The following is a 21,141-nucleotide window of genomic DNA, read 5'->3' as shown; positions in this document are numbered from 1 at the left end:
TGATGAGTAACCTTGATATTTTAATTTTATTTCCAGTGTTGTGTAAGGCATTGACACACACAAACTTTTCAAATGTGTTTTTTAACCCCAAAGTATCCCCTTTTGGTGTTTTAAGACACTCAATCTAATACTCAGAACCTGAGTTACGTTACACAATACAATGAGCTCTATGCACAAGAATTGCATAAATTTATGTTTAAAAACATGCAGTTTCCATGCAAATTGAAGTGGATCTAGCCATATTCTTGCAATAGTAAATTGCAGCAGGCTGGAGTATGGAATGGGGGAGGGATGGATAGCTCAGTGGTTTGAGCATTGGCCTGCTAAACCCAGGGTTGTGAGTTCAATCCTTGAGGGGGCCACTTAGGGATCAGGGGCAAAAATCAGTACTTGATCCTGCTAGTGAAGGCAGGGGGCTGGACTCAGTGACCTTTCAAGGTCCTTTCCAGCTGTATGAGATAGGTATATCTCCATATATTATAACTTTTAATCCTGATTCTTTTTCAGTCTTATTCCCTGGAGAAATAAGGAAGGCTCTTAAACTACTGGAAAGCTAGATCAGTGTTTTTTCTAGGTCCCCCGGAGGAAATGTTTGGTTTTTATTTCTGCTAATAGGACACATACACAATACAGAATTGATATTGTAAATAGTAGCCAGTTAGAAAGCGAAGATGATACCATGGAAAAATGAGACCTTCAAATGCCATTCCAAACAGCTATAATTGGCTTGTCTGCATAGCAAAACAGAACATTTGGTTTCTACAAGGAAAAATTATGGTATCTGTACCAGTATGTTGACTACTGTACCCAGAGCATGAGTCATTTGCATGTCAAATTTTTATTTGAAGATTTAAAAGCCCTGGGTGCCGGGGATAGCTATGAAAATATGTTTTCACGAAAAGTGTGTCCACTTCTTTGGAAAATGCAAAGTTAAAAGCTGGATACAATTTACCAAATAGTTTTTAATAAATAATCCCCAGTATGTTTTAGGTAGCGACAAACTTTCATCTTAAATCAGTTGTGAATTTCTTGTTTAAAAGACTCATTTGGTAGGTGTATAAAATGGAACATCTGAAATACTTGGGTGGATTGAAGCTTAGCTTGATAATATGTACAGGATGTTAACGAATACATGCCAGTAGTTGTACTTGTGCACTATTTGCATAGTGCCTTTTGTGGGCCTGAGAAGGCTTTCTGGTATTAAACTGTGCACCATATTAAACTATATATTCAAACTCTGCTTAAATGCAGCCCCCTTTGAGCTTTACCATGGTACCAACAGTGCTACGCAATGGGGCAAGAAATTAAAATTAGGGCTGTCAAGTGATTAAAAAAATTAATCGTTGATTAAACAATAATAGAATACCATTTATTTAAATATTTTTGGATGTTTTCTACATTGTCAAATATATTGATTTCAATTATAACACAATATAAAGTGTACAGTGCTCACTTTATTTATTAGAAATATTTGCACTGTAAAAAACACAAATTGTATTTTTCAATTCACCTAATACAAATACTGTAGTGTAATCTCTTTATCATGAAAGTTGAACTTACAAATGTAGAATTATGTACAAAAAATAACTGCATTCAAAAATAAAATAATGTAAGACTTTAGAACCTACAAGTCCACTCAGTCCTATTTCTTGTTCAGCCAATGGCTCAAGACAAACAAGTTTGTTTACATTTGCAGCATTTACATAATGCCCACTTCTTGTTCACAATGTCACCTGAAAGTGAGAACAGATGTTCTCATGGCACTGTTGTAGCCGGCGTCGCAAAATATTTACATGCCAGATGCACTAAAGATTCATATGTCCCTTCATGCTTCAACCACCATTCCACAGGACATGCATACATGCTGATGATGGGTTCTGCTCTATAACGCTCCAAAGCATGTTCATTTTCATCATCTGAGTCAGATGCCACCAGCAGAAGTTGGATTTTCTTTTTTGGTGGTTTGGGTTCTGTAGTTTCTGCATCTCAGATTTTGGAAGGCACTTCAGATTCTTAAACCTTGGGTCGAGTGCTGTAGCTATCTTTAGAAATCTCACATTGGTACCTTCTTTGCATTTTGTCAAATCTGCACCGAAAATATTCTTAAAATGAACAACATGTGCTGGGTCATCATCCAAGACTAATATAACATGAAATATATGGCAGAATGCGGGTGAAATAGAGCCGGAGACGTACAGTTCTTCCCCAAGGAGTTCAGTCACAAATGTAATTAACGGATTTTTTTTTAACGAGCATCATCAGCATGGAAGCATGTCCTCTGGAATGGTGGTCAACGCATGAAGGGGCATACGAATGTTTAGCATATCTGGCACGTAAATACCTTGCAATGCCGGCTTCAAAAGGTCCATGCAAACACCTGTTCTCGCTTTCAGGGGACATTGTAAATAAGAAGTGGGTAGCATTATCTCCCGTAAATGTAAACAAACCTGTTTGTCTTAGCGATTAGCTGAACGAGAAGTAGGACTGAGTGGACTGCTAGGCGCTAAAGTTTTGCATTGTTTTATTTTTGAGTGCAGTTATGTAACAAAAAAAATCTACATTTGTAAGTTGCACTTTCATGATAGAGATTGCTGAAGTGAATTGAAAAATAGTTTTTTATTTATCATTTTTACAGTGCAAATATTTGTAATAAAAAATAATATAAAGTGAGCAGTGTACACTTTGTATTCTGTGTTGTAATTGAAATCAATATATTTGAAAATATTAAAAAAATCAAAATATATTTCAATTGGTATTCTATTGTTTAACAGTGCAATTAATTTTTTTAACGACTAATTTTTTGAGTTAATCGCGTGAGTTAACTGCAATTAATTGACAGCCCTAATTAAAATAGAATATCCTGTCCAACTATGACAATGGCTTCTTATGCTGGAAAGGGCTGGCAGAGTGAAGTACCCATGGCATGCATTGCCCTTGCCTCTTCATGCTGCATGCCATAAACACATGATTGTCTAGCTGTGTCTGAAATTTAAATGCATCAGACACTACTGCTGTTTATATTAAAGTTTAGTTGGCCTAGGAAGATGATCTGTGCATTGTTGTCTGTGTGCCAACTCTAATTAACTAGAGCTTTGTGGCTCAGATGCTATTGAAATCTCTATGAAGAAACAGATTATGCTTAATCCAGTTGGACAAAGAATGAATAGTACATGAATTAATGGAAAACTCAGAGTATCGGCTGCACAGTTTAGTGTTCTATTCCTCCTTCCCTCACTTAACTCCCATCCCCCGGCATAACTGTACAACCCCAGTTTTATTTCCTGTTCCTCCCATTTCATTGTCCTCAGACCCTCCTTAGTTACTTAATCAAAAGTAACTTGTGGCAGTGCCTTGAAGCTCTAGTCATGGACCAGGACCCCATTGTGTGAGGAGTACCAACACACCACAAAAAAGACAGTCCCTCCCCCAAAGAGCTTACAATCAAAGTAGTGACCCAATAAAGTTGCCACTGTCTGAGCTATGCCATTGTTCAGGCCCAGGGCTGTTCCTTTTGAAGGTGAAACCATTTTCTTTGTGCATTAAGGGCCAAAATTTTCAAAAACTACTAGTTATTTTAGGTGCCCGACTTGATACTCCAAGGGCGGATGCTAGGCACTGTCTGAAAATCAGGCCTCTAAGATGTCTGAAGTTAGTCATGCAAAATCACTGGTCACTTAAATTTAGGCCTTAGAATTCATAGAATCATAAAGTAAACATCCAAGGGCATTTGAGGGAAAGGAACTTTTTTGGCTGTATCTTACTGCTACATCTATTCTGTACATAAATTGTGTATGTAAAATGCTCAGTTAACCATAGAATGTCTGAGACTATGAGCAGACAAAATAGGTGGGTGGAGTCTAAATGCAAAGTCCGTTGCATCTGGAAATGGATATGAAGAATGTCCTTTGTTTAGGAATGGTCATGTTTTAAGAAGGGGGAACTGTGAAGGTCTTTACAGCTAAACCATATAACCAGCCAGTATTTTACTGTCCTCTCTGTATAAGAAGTTTTTTGTCCCACGTCCATCAATATGGAATTTGACCACCCTACACAGCAACAATTGTCTACAACTACAGTGTCCTTCCAGCTATGTTTCATACAGGATCCTCTGGGTTTTGATAGAACTGGTGACTCATTCTCCCCACTTTATTTATAATCAGAGGGGAAAATGAGCCCAAAGAAAAATGGAACAATTGATTTGGAACAACTTTTCCTGACCTATTTTATATTGCGTTTGAAATGGACTTTCTTCTTTACTGTTACAAGCATTGTTACAAGAATTGCCTGCTTATATATAAGTAGTTCTTGCCATGGTCTGGCTGAGGTAGCACAGGAAACCATATCCTATGACACTGGCAAGAATAACCTTTTATTTTTTATTTTTTTATAGTAACTTCCCTATTTTAATGCTTGTGAAAGGTGCTGGGATGAAAGTCTTGGAGACGGAAGCCTTTATCCACAAAATGTACATTATGGCCTTTAGCTTCCTCCGCCTTGGTTCCCCCCACCAATGTGCTTCAGTCCTTCTCTGAATGGTCCACATCCATAGGTGAAAGAGGAGTTCAGTTGCTGTTCTTGGTCTCTTGAAGACTGTTCACAATGGGTCCAATGGCGAGCGCTGATAGGTGTGGTTTTGTTTTTGTGTGTGTGTGTTTTTTGCAGCGTGGCCACCGACGTGTTGAAAACTTGACTAGAAGCTCCCATTCTTTCCCTGTTGGCCATCAGAGGGTGGTAACTTCTGGCAACCTAATGGTGTAGAGCTCCCTATTTCATTACTGACTCACTGAGTCATCTAGTTCCCCTGTAACTCTTTTCTTTTTTAAACTAACAGGATGTTAGTGTAAGAACGTCATCCCTTTTCATTGCAAGGTAAGATTATACAGAGTTGGTTTCATTAATTAGGATTGTCGTCATGCTGGATTTAATAAATACATAGCAAAGTTTAGTATTAATTAATGTAACTGACAGGACTGATAAAAGCATGTGATAGGCTCATTTTGTGAACACATCTGCTAATGTACTTAAGTCCTGACTTGCAATACTCCTGCTATTCTACTTCCATGCCTTCCCCGATCAGAGATTCCCAGTGATGTCACATTGCAGGACAGTTTTGGGAGTTGGACTAATGTTTCATTGTTAAAGGGAAGTTTACTAGGCGGCTGTACTATTTAATACACAATATGTCTGTATATTTCATAGAACTGGGAGGGACTTCGAGAGGTCATCTAGTCCAGTCCCCTGCACTCAAGGCAGGACTAAGTATTATCATTCTAGACCATCCCTGACAGGTGTTTTGTCCAACCTGCTCTTAAAAATCCCCAATGATGGAGATTCCACAACCTCCCTAGGCAATTTATTCTAGTGCTTAATCACCCTGACAGTTAGGAAGTTTTTCCTAATGTCCAACCTAAACTGCCCTTGCTGCAAATTTTGTGTGATATTGCAGGAGTTCTTTTAATAAATCTCCCTTTTTCGGGTGCTTGCCCTTCATAGTGCAGTAGTAGGTTAATGCATGAGGAAAAATAATAGCATTGATCACTAGCTTTGGGTTAGATCTTTCAAAAGCCATTTTTGCTGATTTCTGTGATCAAACCCTTTCACACTTCAACAGAGGGGCAGATTTTGATCTCAGATACCCTGATGTAAATTTGGGGTAACTCCCCTTGAAGTTAATGGAGTTAATTGCTTCTGATTCCCCCTGGTGTGAAGTGAGGAATCTGGCCTCACTTTGGGATGTCCAGAACACAAATATTCTGCGGTATCTGAAAGTTCTCTAACAATCTAAGTCTCTTGTCTCCGCAAACTTTGCACTCTTTTTTGCCATGCAAAGTGCTTACAAGAAATCTGCCACCATCAAGTGCATGACTTTTTCCTAATCCTAACACCAAAAGAATGGGCTTTGTTCAGGCTAGCTGCTTTCTGTGCTCCAAATATCACTAGAATATCTGATGCCCTGGCCAAGATCACAGCTTCGCTGTCGCCTTGCTACAAAAGTAAAACTAGAGTTTTACATCATTGTGAGCTTGAATGGTGGTAATTCTTCCCCCCCCCCCCCCCGCCCTTATTCACAGGTGGCAGTTTCCCGTTAAGGCCACCTTGTCTTTGTTCCTGACTTTCCTTTTCTCTTATTGTCCCCTTGTGGTTCCATATATGAAGTGTACTCCAGTTAAAATCCTAATCCCTGAAAATGGTACCCACAGGTTTAGAGTTGGGTTAGGTTTTACGTACAGCTGTGCAGGTGCATCTTTTATGTGGGAGAGAATAGAAAACATCTGGATGCTGACACCAAGTCAGCTTCTGAGGGATCTCTTCCATTTAATGCAGCTTGACTTAGCATTGCTTCCAGGGTCTGAGTGTGAGGCTCACAGTGACTTCTGTCCTCTGTGATGGTAATGTGGATTTCCTTAAAATCTCTGTATTTCCTTGTTCCAGAATTGTCAATGGTCAACTATACGGGAACCATACAGAACAGTGTTATCCCACCCTCAGAGAAGTTTGCACTAACACAGTATTTTACGTCTCCGATCATGCTGTTTTCACGAAGAACAGAATATTACTCTTACTAGACTCCTTTGTAATCTTTGGGGAGAGAACCTAGCCTTTAGTACGATCGACTATGCTCTAACTTTTTTTCTTAAATTTTAACTTCTGAAATAGAATTTAGAATAACTACAGTTCTCAAAGGTGGTGAATAACTTTATTGTGGTATAAACAGAGAGCCTGGCTTTAACACATTCAAGCCATACATTTTTTGGTTTGTTTAAAAACAAAAAAACAAAAAAACCCCCAAACCACTGTATCTGTATTTTATTACATGATTCACTCTGTTTAAACATGTTTAGTACAACTTTTGAAATAGTTGCAAATCATAGACGTATAAATCCTTAGGCCGCTGGAAAACTTCAAATGGGGAATTGGGAATACGAAAAAGGACACACATCTAACTGGTTAGAAGCACAAACTAGTAAGAGAGAGAGATTACTGATACTTGGATAAAGCGAACTTCTTTAAATTTTTAATGAGATTTGTCAGGATGAATAGCAGAAATACATCTTTTAGATAATTTATTGAAATAGGAAGCAAAGATATTTAGATAAATTTAGAATTTAGAGAAATGTTTTAGAGAAATGTTTGCATGAAGATAATTCCAACTGAGAATGTGTAAAAGGCTCAGGTTATGCTGCATTGCCTCATTCTCCTTACACTGGTTTAACATCGGCACAGTTCCACTAACTGCAATGAATTTACTCCAGTTTTACATTCATTTAAGTGAGGAGAGCTGGGCTCGTTATGCAAGAAGAGAGACAATGCAGCAACAATAGGATAGGAGAACCCTGCAGCTCAGGTCGGCCACTGGCAGTGCTTCATGCTAAACAAACCCAATATAAATGCAGTCCTGTAGAAGTTATTTTGGGTGGGTGTTCAGAGAAAGTGATGGCTTGATCCAGTTTTCTTAATCAAATCACCATGGTTTGGAAGCCCAAGACTGTTTTAATATTTTAGTAGCTGACTAAACCTTATAATGATAGGACGTTGCTGCACTGTTCAGAGTTGGCTACAAAGAATCCCTGTTGATGTCTTAAATACCTGTGCCAGTACTGTATAGCAATATACCAAAGTGTCCTCTTACTATACAACACATCTTGACATCAGATTCTAAGCCACCTTCTGTGCTGCACGTAAGAATAGCTTCTTTAGTGTGGATGAAAGCATGAGAAGCTGTGTTTGAGAGGAGTAAGAAAAGGAGGTGCCAGCGTGACATGTAACCTAAACGTGTTCAGGCAGGTACTTCCCCTGGCTTTGGCATCGAGCTAGATTTTGAGGTGGGAATAGTCTGAGCTCCGAGTTGTCTGTTCAGCACACACACTGCCAGCTGTGCTGAATTGCTTGTGAGGGTTTAAGATACATATTGCTAACTATAAGGATTGAAGTAAGACACTCACTTTGCTGAGGACTTGCCTGTATATATCTGCCAACCAATACTGATAGCACCGATATTGTATATCTCTGTGTTTGAACTCTATGAGTTGAGAGGTTATGAATAAACTGATTAGAGGGGCAAACAGTGGGTCGGCTTACTCTTGTTTGGGACAATCCACTGGGTGGGAGGACAGAGTATAACCTTCTATGAGATGATCTCTTTAAAAACAAAACTTAGTTTAAAGTTGAGTTTGTTTTACTGTTCATTGTGATCTTTTTGGCTTTGTGTGGAATAAGTGGAGGACAGCTGATGAGTTGAGTTCTTAAAATTTTACAGACCTAAAGAGTTTCTCCATACCAAGAAATGAACACAATACATCTTTAGTAAAATTGAGAGACTGCTCATGTAAATAGCTTGTGTCCTATTGACTAAAAATTAGTATGTAGTGCTAAGGGTACTGGAGAAATTAGGTGCGCATGCAGGCAACATTTTCTGACTAGAATCAAACGCATTTGAGCCTAATTCTAATCATGCTTCAGTTTCACCCTTGTGGGATTCCATTGACTTCAGTGGAGTTACAGTGGTAAGAGATCAGAATCAGGCCCATTATAAAAGATGGTGGGATCAAGGATGTAAAGTGGACATAATATAGTTGACAAGCAGTGGTTTGTCTTGGTTGAAAACATCCTGGAGAAATGCATATGCTTCTAGTGATGACTTGCTGAACATCATAGTGGTGAGATTGCTGCTGTAGCTGAGAGCCAGCATTGCTGTTCAAAAGTCAAAGGAAAAGAGTGTGGATACCATCTGGAGAGGTGGCTATGCCAAAAAATTTGTCTAGAATGCATAGGGTAGGAGACGGTGGGGATGGGACACTGGGCAGAAGAGGAAGGTCTGACTCAAATGACTCTCAAGATATCTGGGCAAGCATAGTGGAGGTAGTGACAGAAGTGTCAAACCATCAAGGCATATTGAAATTCACCCCAGCTTGTGATGAGGGAAAGAAAAGGATCATGAGTACATAATGCAAACACTCACCATTACCACCTCCCCTCATTGAACGTGTGGTATGGTTGTTTTTTCAGGTGCAGTGTGTATAATAAGAGCTATATGAAAATGGCACAAGTCTTAAAATACTTGTTTCTGGCCTCTTATTCTGTATGCAGGCAGATGGCCCCTGGGAGAAAGTAGCTGTAAGTTGGCAGAAGAGGTAAAACTTGACTGTGTGGGCTTTTTAGTAAATTTAATTTCCTGCCTTAGTGTTCTAAAGGACAGATGCCAAAGACATATTTTATCTTAGAAAGGAAACATACCCAAGAGCAGCTGATATTGTGCCAGAGCATGTGATTAAGAGAGTATGTAGACAGAAAAATCCAGGACCAGATGGGATCCAACTCAGGATCCTGAAGGAAGCAGAAATTGGGGGCATACCTGATGGATTGGAGAGTAGAAGGAAAGCATATGTTTTAGGCACGTCCGGGGAACTAACGTCCATTAAAACAGAAGGATGATAAACATGGACTCCCAAAAGGAAGAACGTGGGTAGTAAATCCAGTGGAGCTTTTCAAGGATGTAACCAAGAGTGACCTGGTGAAACTATGGACCTAGTAAGTGCTGCAGAACTATTTGAGTAGATAACTAATTGGCCATTGTAGACCAGTCATAATTCCATGTGGAAGCGTTTTTGAGAAAGGGATAGCCAAAGCTTGGGGGAGTGATTTTCGTTAGTGATCTGGAAGAAGGAAACATGCAGTGAGATGACAATTGGCTGAGGATATAAAAAGGGCAGCACCAATCTTTCTTTTGAAGAGCAAAAGACATTCAGAAGAATGTTGTCTTTGTTAGGCAAGTGGTCTGGACAATACACTGCAGAGAATGTAAGCTGATAGTGAAAGACCAAAATAATAAAAATAGAATATCTACTCTATATACAGCAGAACACTGAGTAGGCAGAGGAGGTGGGGTTAATTTTTAATGCAATTCAAAACTTTTATTTTATGTTTTATTAAACATCAGAGTTCAGGAGGGCATAGGTGAGCACCTGTAGGTTAGAGGAAGTGACTTCATGCAGTTCCTTCAACAGCACTTGAGAATGGATTTGGGATAGTCTGTATAGATCCAGTTACCCAGGCAGCAGAGGGGAATTTTAGAACTCGCAGGATAACCAAAATGAAAGATACAGGGATTTGAGTCCTAAATTATTTCAAAGATTTAGAAACTAGGTCTGTGTGTTCTTTAGAAAAGAAGTTAGAGGGGATCGGGGAGGAGTATGAATCTGTAAAGAATGCAAGAATGGATAGCTCACTTCAACGTTTGCAAGATTCAAGATCAGAAAGGGTCTGGCTACTAAAGAGGGGAATTCCTATACACAAAAATCACACATTTGTAAATGGTGCATCTTTACACTGTTAATAACTAGTGCAAACTTGCATTCTCCAAAGACTTGTTTGTAAGTATCACTGCTTCTTCTAAGGTGAGAAGAGAGATGTGCATTGGCTAATAGGTTTTCTTCTATCCACACATTTTTGGTGTTCCTAATCCACATCTGAAACTTTGCCTCCAGATGGGGTTTTGCCTAAGGGGCTTTAAGTTTGGTTCATTACCTTCAGAAAATACCTATTTTTAGAAATGGAGTGTCTGGAAATAAATGGTCTTTCACCAAGGTTTCAAATTATAGCAAGACTTTGTATGTTGAACAGTTTAAAAAAAAAAAAAAAAAAAGGATAAATCCCAGAGGCCTGATTCTGCAGTGGTTTGACAAAAAGCCTAAATGAGCCACAGGTTAAAATGGCCCTGTATGCTGGCGCATCTTACTGAAACCACATATTTCAGAAGCCTGGGAAGATAATGATGGTGTTGACAGCAGTATGTCCCATTCCTGTATGGAATTGGAATGCAGTGTGTGAATCCTGGCCCTGAGATTAGTCATACCACTGAAATAGATACTAAGCAGCAGATGAAATTCATCCCTTTCATATGGAGACTGTATAAAGTTCCAATAAGCATAAATCACTGTCTTTCTCCAGCACACCCAGGCTTGGTGACATATTTTCAAGGCACTTTTCTCCTTTGGGTTTTTTAATTCCCATAGGAAGATCGGTTATAAAAACCCAGTTCTGAGTAGGTCCCACACATGTTTGCAACTAGCATTAAGAGCACAATATGACTGGCTTTTAACATACAGGCCCTGACTGTTGGAAATATTGTAAGCAAACAGACACACGTTTTTATGTATATAAAACGGGTACATGTCGTTAATTGTTCAAGTATTGTGGCTACAGAACTCGCTCCATAAAAGACAGAAGTTTCTTCATTTTCAGAGAGTCTTCGAGGGTCATCTTTGCCTCCGTACTGACAGTAATAGTACATTTCTGTGAAGGTGGCTGTGTATTCCAGAGACTCTAAGAAATTTTCCGGAGTGGGTTGTCTTTCCAGCTTTTAGGAGATTGCTGTAGAGTTCAGTTAAGTTCATTGACCTTTATCTTTTCAAATAGGAGACAACGTTTAGCTCTTCCTTGGGTTTTTTTTGTCCTAATTATTAGCTTCTAAGCAAACAAAGGCAAATAAAGAGTAATGGAAGCATTTACTTTACTGAAAGAACAAAAAATTACTTTCCAAGTTACTTAACTCTAGAAACTTCAGATATACACAGAATGGGATTTTACACATGTTGGACAGAAATAAGCGAATCAAGCCACGACCAGAAAGATTCCAGAACTGCAAAGATGTGTTTGATCTGATTCTAACTTGTGAAGAAAGAGTCTATGATCAAGTAGTAGAAGGTAAGGACCTTGGATGGTTAAAATAAGTTTATTTCAATTACCCTTTTAGTCCCTCTCAAATTGGAAACATCTGTATCCAACCCATCTGGCGTCAGCTGGAAGATGCATCTGGGAAAAGACTAACAGTCCCTTATCTGGGGTCAGATGTGTCACAAAGGTGATGGCTAGCTGGGAAAATGCCAACTATATCTGTAAAAGATGTTAGTGGGTTGTGCACGTGCCATCAAAACAGGTAAGGGGTTGGTGGGATTGGAGGAGCTATCCTGAAGGTCAAGTATATTTACAGACTAAGATTCCAAATGCTTCTGAAGATGGAAACCCAGCAGGTTGAATATGGTGCATCCTGCCTTTATGGAGTGGGTGTCGCCTTGCAGGAGAGAGATGCAAGACAACCCTCCTACCTACTTCCCTGAAAGCAGAAGTTGCCATTTGCAAATGAGTCCATACAAAAGTCTAGGTGTGTCAGTTGCTCCATCTCTACTACAGTTCAGACGACGTTAAGAGGCTCTGGCATAACTATGGTGAACACAGGTTCAGTGTGTCCACTCAGCAGTGTCTCACCAGCTAGGTTGGCCTGTCCACATCTCCATAATACATAACTGTCTGGGTCTGTTGGTTCTAGGAGAGCTGCCTAGATTTTTCCCCAGATTACTGATTCATCTGAAGACTGCCAGGGGCAGAGGGTTGTGGGTGTTCTCACAGAGCACTGCACCATGTGATATCCCTTCCTCCCCCCATGCAAATCCTGGCAGTGGGAAGACTCCTAGACTTTAAGGCTGATCATCTAGTCTGCCCTCGTGCACACTGCAGGCCACAGAACCCCACCCAGCCACTCCTGGAATAGACCACTAACCTCTGGCTGAGTTACTGAAGTCCACAAATCATGATTTGAAGACTTCAAGTTACAGAGAATGCACCATTTACATTAGTTTAAACCTGCAAGTGATCCATGTCCCATGGTGCAGAAGAAGGCAACCCCCCCCCCCAGAGTCTCTGCCAATCTGACTGGGGGAATATTCCATCACAACCTTATCTGGCAATCAGTTAGACCCTGAGCATGTAGGCAAGACCCGCCAGCCAGACACCTGGAAAATAATTTTCTATAGTAACTCAGAGCCCTCCCCATCTAGTGCCCGATCACCGGCTGTTGGGGATATTTGCTACTAGAAGTCACAGAAGGGCTACGTGCCACTGTAGGCAGTCCCATCATACCTCCCCTCCATAAACTTATCGAGCTCAGTCTGAAGCCAGTTAAGTTTTTGCCCATACTGCTCTCCTTGGAAAGCTATTCCAAGGCTATTAGAAACCTTCACCTAAACTTGTTAATGGCCAATTTATATCCATTTGTTCTTGTCAGCATTGGCGCTTAACTTAAGTAACTCGTCTCCCACCCTGGTATTTATCCCTCAGATATATTTATAGAGAGCAATCATATTTCCCCTCAGCCTTCTTTTGGCTAGGCTAAACAAGCCAAGTTCTTTGAGTCTCATCGTAAGGTACGTTTTTTCCATTCGTCTGATCACCCTAGTAGCCCTTCTCTACCTCTTCCAGTTTGAATTTTTCTTAAACATATGAGAGACCAGAATTGCACACAGTATTCCAGATGAGGTCTCACCAGTGCCTTGTATAATGGTACTAACGCTTCTCTATCTCTATTGGGAATATCTCGGCTGATGCATGCTAAAATTGAATTAGCCTTTTTCACGGCTGCATCACGTTCATGGCTGATAGCCTGTGATCAACCAATACAACAGATCTTTCTCCTCCTTTGTTGCTTCCAACTGATAAATCCCCAGCTTATAGCAAAAATTCTTGTTAGTCCCTAAGTACATGAACTTGCTCTTTGCACTATTAAATTTTGTCCCATTGCCATTACACCAGTTTTTAAGGTCATCCAGATCTTCTTAGCTAGCTAGGCATGGTTAGAGGGTCCCATCTGCATTTCAGCAGACCTGCACTAGAGCCCAGTTACTGCCTGACAATCATGTTACAACCCTGTCCGTAAGCAGGTTTGAAGCAAGGTATGCCAAAACAGTCAGAAGCCATGGGCTAACTGTGTTGTGTGTGGATATATGGAGTCAGCTCCATTACAACCTGATTATAAACTTATTTAAAACCATAGCATGGATGATCCTATAGTCTGAGCGCTATCTCCAATGCTTAATGGTATCAAGAAATGTTAAGTCTGTTTTTTATTGAGAGAAGTGGAAACTGGTTCATGTCACACTAAGTAAGCAACCATTCAGTTGCCTAATAGTGAATGCTTAATACTTACACCGCTCTCTCCATGGTAAAGGCCTTTAAACAATCCTTATAATGTGCCAGAGAGGTAGAGACGTGCTATCCCCATCTTGTAGATGGGGTAAACAAAGCCAAGAGGTGACATGCCCAAGGAAATGGAGGTTCAATCGCTTTCTTGGTGGTTCTTTCTCAATTGAAGCCCTCTTTACCTGTTTCTCTTAATGCTGTCACAGAACAGCTGCCACTGTTGACAGAGCCCAGCTGAGTGTGCCAGAGGGGCTGTTTGGAGAATCTTGAGGAGCCATGGGCGTGCGCCTCCTCACACTGACAGCTAATGCAAATGTAACGGTGCTTAGAAGTGAGAGCGGAGGCAGGAATGGAGCAGTGTAGCCAAATCACTAGAGGAGCTTCTGCTGGAACTGTTGCCCTGCATTTATCTTTGGTCAGCATTGCCATCACCAAATATGAAGAACGCATTCTGGTTTCATTAGAAGAGTCTCTTTATTACTCCACAGGAGACAAAGTTCCTGTATTAAACATCCCTACAAATACTGTCCCTTAATATTCAGTGTGCTTGGCTCCAGCCAATGGTAAAATTAGCATGGGGAGTATGAATATACAGTATAGATGTAACAGTGCTTTGCACTTACATGGTGCTTTTTCGAGGGGGATTGTCCCCATGTTACAAATGGGGGAAATGAGCACCATGAGGCTAAATCATTTGCTTGAGGGTATACAGTCAGTGTCTGTACCAGGAACAGAACCCAGCCTCCTGGATAACCATTCAACATGCAATATCCCACAAATGGTGAGGAGTTATCTTAAATTCATAAAGCAGCCAACCAAATCCAGTATCTTATATGTTTAAATAAAAGTTTTTGCCTGCCTGCTTAGTCCATCATCAGCATGTTGCCAGCTCTCCGAAGCACTGTATATTTACTTCAGGTTTCTGTCAGTTGTACTATTGCAGAGCTCTGGGCACTTTAAGGGAGCTGGCTTAGAACCACTTTGGCTTTTATGAGAGTAAGCCCCCTGAGATCTGAATGAATTGCCCCTAAATTCAGCACCCGCTGCTCACAAAGAACAGCCCTTGCTCTAGTATTTTAGAAGAGCGTTTTCTCTTTGAGGGTCGGCGGTGGCAGGCAACTGCTCATTCAATTTACACATTGTGCACCTCTTTCCAAGTGTGACGAGACTCTTCATAATTGGCAAATGAACGAGAGTTTGAGTGCTGCTGCATCGCTCCTGCTATGAATGGATGATGAAATGTTAAACCGGAGCCTTTGGCTAACTTTGCTACGCTGAGGTTGCAGGAGGTGGGCGGGAAAGAGAGCCTCTCGTTAATGCAGAGCACACCACTAGACGCTTATAGAGTAGCGAGGCACCACAGTAATAGATATTCCACAGCCTTGCAGAATTTGCTTCCCTGGGAAGAGTTAGCTTTTTTGATCTGTGGGTGAAACACATTAAGGCCAGTTACTTCAAAAGTGACTGGTGAATTTGAGTCCTGGCTTTTGAGACACCTTAAAGGGACCTGATTTGCATAGGATATTTGCACAGCATTCTCTGAGAATCAGGCCTCTTTAAGGTGTCTCAAGTTGGGCACCCAAAATCACCAGTCACTTCGGAAAATCTTGGCCTAGGTCTTTATGATTATCCGAGTAAAGGCTGGGCAAGTAACTTTTGTGCTTGGGCAGGTGAACTCTCGTGTCCTTCTGCAAGGTTCAATTATTTTATTTATAGCCAATCTCCTTTTGCTTCACTGAATACTTGGGGGCACTGCACAGCCAAATAGAAAAACATAAACTAGCCCGACCTCTTAAAACAAGATTCAGGGAGGACTGAGACAGGACAAGACCTGTTTCGTTACTGTAGCCCTCTCTCCCCATAAAGGCCTTACAAATATTTTCTTGGATGTCCATTTAAAGCCTGATGGTTTTCTAAAGTGTTGCTGTTTTGTGTGGTGTTCCCAACTAGATTTAAATTCCAGAGAACAGGAGACATGCCAACCCGTACATGTGATTAACGTGGACATTCAGGATAATCATGAGGAGGCGACTCTGGGAGCTTTCCTTATTTGTGAGCTATGTCAGTGTGTAAGTATAAAGTTCTCATGCCCTATGGGCACCTTGGACTTAGTTGATTAAAAGGTTTTTGTTTTTTTAAATTACTTAAAGATGCTTCTTGGAGCACTGCCTATGGTAGGTGATTAACCTGGGTGAATCTTTACCTGAAGCAAAATCCATATTGACAGACTGATGCTTCCCGAATCCTTCCCTAAGATTCGCTTCAGAGCGGATATGCCTAGATGGATGAATCATCATTGAATTAATGTTTTTCTAGGGAAGAAATAGTTTAAAACAAATATATAATTAGCCATGGGCATTGTGCTTGAATGAATACGCAATGCTTTTAGCTACTATTGTTTAAATCCAATATTGCACAGCCTGCACACATCAGCACTTACTACACGTTGAACCCCAGATGTGCTAACACTTCATTGTGTGCATAGAAACCATATATACTTAGAGGGGCTTATGTTCATTGCGACACAAGCTTTTAATATACAGTGATTCAGTTTAGATGTTCAGTTCTGAGGCATTACAAGAATGAGGAGTGCATCTTTTCAGAGTGTTGAACAAATCCCTCATTTGTGTGTGTGGTGGGGAAGAGATAAAATGCTTAAGCAGCTGGTAGCTTCTACTTTCCACCTTCAATATTCTTGGCCCTACCAACTTATTTAATCAACACTTATATCTTCTCTGGCTGATGCATTACATTCTGAAGAAATCTAGCATTGTGTCCACGAGGGCAAAGGGAAAATTCTTCCACGCGCTAATAAGCCTCAATATTCCACTGTCATGGCAGACTGGAATTCCACAGGAAGTCTGGTCTATTCTCTTGATGCCACACACACACACACACTTTCAGTCTCCAAAATCTTCTGTAGGCTTGATGAGATGGCAAAGCCATGTTTAAAGCTCTCAAGTCTCCTGTGTGTGCTTGCACCTAGCGTGGAACTTGCAGCTATTTTGATTCTTTCACAGGGAATGTTGGGTGGGGTGGGGTGGAGGAGAGGTCTCCTCGTGTCGCATGATCCAGGAACATGCTCATATGTAGTGCTGCCAAGAATATGCTCTAAGTAAATTGGTTTGTTTTTTATGCTATTGTTGCCCAGTCTGATCTGAAGAAAAATATCACCAATATGTTGAGTGGGAGCTAGAAGGGCTGTAGATGTAACTTTCTTAGGTCATATATAGTCTCTCTGTCTTATGTCTTGTCCTCAGACAAAAGAGAATTCCTGGCCACACTAGTTAGGGAAACAATGTTAGACGCCTCCACTGCTAATATAGGTACTCGGGGACGAGGATCACAATGTAGATGGGACCTTGACTGTGTTTTGTAATCAGGCTCAACTCTTGGCTGTGTGTTGAAATAGGATTAAGATGCCATCCACATTGCAAAATGGAACTAAATTGTAACTAGGTTGGGGACAACAGTATTGTAACCTGCTGCCTCGCACAATGGTCTTTCTAGTGTATATGGGGCCACTGTGTTTGTTTGAAAAATGGTTCTGATTCCAGTGTGAATATGGCCCAATGTGCCAGTCTGTCTGCCTGAATTCCTTTGAGGATTTGTTTTTGTTGCTAGTACTGAACTCAACAACCAAGCCACATCTTTAGTAATCAAATGTGGTACAAATTACATGTCAATATTATAGTTGCATGTTGTTTTGTATGTTAAAGAATACATATGTGTATCTACATATTGGGTGCAGCCTTAGGATTACTGGCAAATTGCCAATGAAGTCCTTAATGTTTTATAATTTGGTCCATCCCAAATTCAGATTTAGAAATAAACCTAAACAAAGAGGAGCTGCCTTGCTGCAAACTCCATCAGCATCCTCTGATGTCAATTACTGATGTGTTCTTCCTCTTCTTAGATACAACACACAGAAGACATGGAAAACGAAATAGATGAGCTGTTACAGGAATTTGAAGAGAAAAGTGGAAGGACTTTTCTTCACACTGTCTGCTTTTATTAAAGCACGTCCGTCGCTTAGGCCTTAATGCAGATGAAAGAAGCATGTGTGTAACGTTCTGACCATACTGTACTTTCCCGGAAGATGAACTTCGAACTTTTTTTGTTAATAATTTTCCTTTTCAGTGTTTGTTTTTACGTTTCAGGTGTTCTGCCACAGGCAGGCAGAGAGACCTGCTGAATTGTACATATGAAAATGAGAAAAAAAAATATACATAAAGGCCACCTATTTAAAAATAAAAATCAAGATTTTTTTAAAATCCTACTTTAATTGTTACAAGTGGGATTTTAATTATAAAGAGAATGTTTCTTGGATGATACAGTTTATATTGTATTTTTCCAGCTTACAAATTTATTTTATTTCAGTTGTGCATTTTTTTCCTTCTTTTAATGAAACTGACTGAATGGCTGGAATATGCAAAGAAGTGAATGGGAAATGAGTATCTGTATATTATTAGAGATGATATTGGGAGCATCCAATAAAAATGAAAATCTCCATTTCCTCCCTATCTTTGTTTTCAGAACAGAAGCTGGATAACTGCATGTTGGTTCCTTGTGATGAAACTCAAGGTCTCTAAAACAGCATTAGAGAAAAGTGGGTTCAAACAAATGAACGTGGGTTGAGGGTATGGCACTGAACTTGGACTTAGAAGTTCCAGTTTCTAATCCTGGTTCTGCCAAAGATTTCATAGATCACCTTGGGCAAGCTGCAAAGTCCCTGATCCTGCAGTGAGATGCACTGAGGTCAATGAGACTCCATACAGGTGCAGGGATTTGCTTATGCACATTTCATTGCAGGAATCAGGGCCTTAATCTATCTCTGCCTCACTTCCCTGATATGTCACTTTAATGACGTGAAGGCCTTAAGATACTATAATGACCTGCCACAAGTAAACAGACGTGTTCCATGTGAAGAATGGGAAACCGTAAAACCTAGAAATAGGAGCGATTTAATTATAAACGGAAATTGAGGAGTTTTTGGGTCTAAACATTCCCTCCTGTGTTATGGTCTCAAACAAGATTGTGTTTCTACTGTCAGGCCAAAAACTGACCAGTTGCTGTTTATAAAAAAAAAAAAAACCAAACCATAATTGTATTGCTCAAACTGAGGGAAATGCCAAAGCTGAACAGCATAAATTGTGAAAATAAATTACTTAATTAGAAGGTAAAGAATGAAAAAAGTGAAGCGCTACTGGTAGAAGATGAGAATCATATGTTGATGTCTCTTTAAAGGTAACCTGTCAAGGTTTGAGAGAGGACTAGGTTTGTGTCCTTTTTACTTCTTTATGATGTATGTAGAGAGGAACTGAAAGGTGTTTGCTTATTTTAACATGACACTGGAGTCAGAATCCGGATTCCTATGTTCTATTTCTGGCTCTCCCATTCTTGTGATATAGTCTTGGATAAAACTCTTACCTACCTACCTACCCACCCACCCCCATTTCACAAAAACACTTACGCATGTGCTAAAAGCTCCATTGACTTCAATGGGATTTCAACACATGCTTAAAGTTAAGCAAGGGCTTAAGTGCTTTCCTGAATTGGGGCCTTTGTGTGTCCTTCCCGATCTGTAAAATGCCGATATTTATCCACCTCTGTGAAACACTTTGAGATCTACGCATGAAAAGCCCTATGGAAGTGGCAAGTATCTACCACTTTCCTAATCTCTTTAACAAATACACATACAGTTCAAAGATGTATTTCTTCAAAGGTAGAACAGATGCAAGTCAAGTATCTGACCATGTTGCTTTGCACCCAGCAGCTCTTACAGCTCTCGAGTGCAGCTTTCTGCCCCATCAAGGGCACTGTGGAAATTCTTCCCCTCTTTGCCCATGCACGATTTGCGTTAAAGTGAAAAGCCATGACCCTGTAGGCTGACGTGCTTTCCAGGAATGACCTAAGTGACCACTACATTATACTCTGATCACAGAAAACCCTCCCTCACTAAAATACCCACACACCATTTTCCACCCAAAATGTAAAAGTTACAAACGGAAACCATCTTGTGAATACATTCCTATGACTAGAGGTGAGTTAAAACTGTGGCACTTATAAGCAGTATTGCTTGCATAGTAAATACATTTTCTTTGTTTCTCTTCTCATCCTGTTTCCTTTTGTTCCTTGAGACTATTTACTTAAAGGCAGGATTTCATTCAACTTCATCTGCTTCTGGTCATTCATATGTTTGTGACATCATAGCTGGTTGCTATGGGAATATTTGCAGTCAAAGAAAGATGGTTAAGATGACCCTAGGAGGGCTAAAGTGCTTAGAGATGGCCTCTTTAAGAAAGGCGTACCATGTGTCAGTCATCCAGAATGATTGAACAAAAATGTAAAGCAGAATTATTGCTTCTCACCTCAGATAGCGTCCGCAGCTCTGCAGAGTTGCACCCGTGGCGAGGAGAAGCAGGCATAGTGCCTGGAGCTGTATCCCACTTCCATCTTCACTCTTCATAAACAAAACTATTGTCACTTCATAAAAACTGAGTAAGCATCTGAGGATATTGTTGTACAGGACTAGTGAACATGAGTTTTGTTAGCTTTTATTTTAAGTGAGTATGTGTCCATATAAAATGTATATACATATCCAGGAGATCTTCAGAGAGAACCTTTTTGATTACATAGGAATATGCAGTGTGTATCTAGAAGGAAAGCATCCTGATTGCTCTAGCCATTAAGTGTGGAGTCATGTATAGACCTTGAACAGTTCAGCCAAAATTATCCCATTTGCCAAACGGCTAACCTGCTGTTCCTGCAGATTATGCATGAACCACTTGAATTCACCCCTTGCCCCAGCTTTGCCTCCAAATTTACACAAAAGGCTTTGATCTAAAAGAATGCTCTGGGGTGTGGGATTCTACAGAATCACCGTCTCCTTTCTAAGTTGTGCTTTGTCATTCACAGGGGGAATTTAAACTGGGAGCAAATATTTATCACTGAGGCAGGAAATAAATTGTAATGTTATCAGGCCTCAAATTTCATGAGCTAAGCTACATGCTGAAACATGCTTGGTTAACAGCCACCTGAATGTGTAGCCTACTATTAAGAGGGGCCCACAACCCAATGAAAGGTGATTCTAGCTGCCCTGGGCAGAGATTGCTTCCCACTCGTACCTTGCTCTTCTGCCTTCTTGAGCTGTTCATGTGCTGACACATG

At 40.3% G+C, this 21,141-nt stretch overlaps 1 protein-coding gene across 1 annotated transcript in view; it reads left to right on the top strand.

The window, feature by feature from the left end:
• The window catches only part of SSU72 (SSU72 homolog, RNA polymerase II CTD phosphatase), a 59,065-nt gene extending 40,583 nt beyond the window's left edge, over positions 1 to 18,482 (top strand). Inside the window, exons 3-5 of the mRNA XM_065421244.1 lie at positions 11,564 to 11,703; positions 15,922 to 16,040; positions 17,888 to 18,482. Coding sequence (XP_065277316.1) covers positions 11,564 to 11,703; positions 15,922 to 16,040; positions 17,888 to 17,989 — 361 coding nt within the window. The 3' untranslated portion in view covers positions 17,990 to 18,482. The remainder of the gene's footprint in view (positions 1 to 11,563; positions 11,704 to 15,921; positions 16,041 to 17,887) is intronic.
• The last annotated feature ends 2,659 nt before the right edge of the window (positions 18,483 to 21,141 follow it).

This window comes from Emys orbicularis, chromosome 22 (assembly GCF_028017835.1).
Source record: "Emys orbicularis isolate rEmyOrb1 chromosome 22, rEmyOrb1.hap1, whole genome shotgun sequence".
NCBI lineage: Eukaryota > Metazoa > Chordata > Testudines > Emydidae > Emys > Emys orbicularis.
The sequence above is the reverse complement of the archived record's forward strand: the minus strand, read 5'-3'. Positions and strand labels throughout refer to the sequence as shown.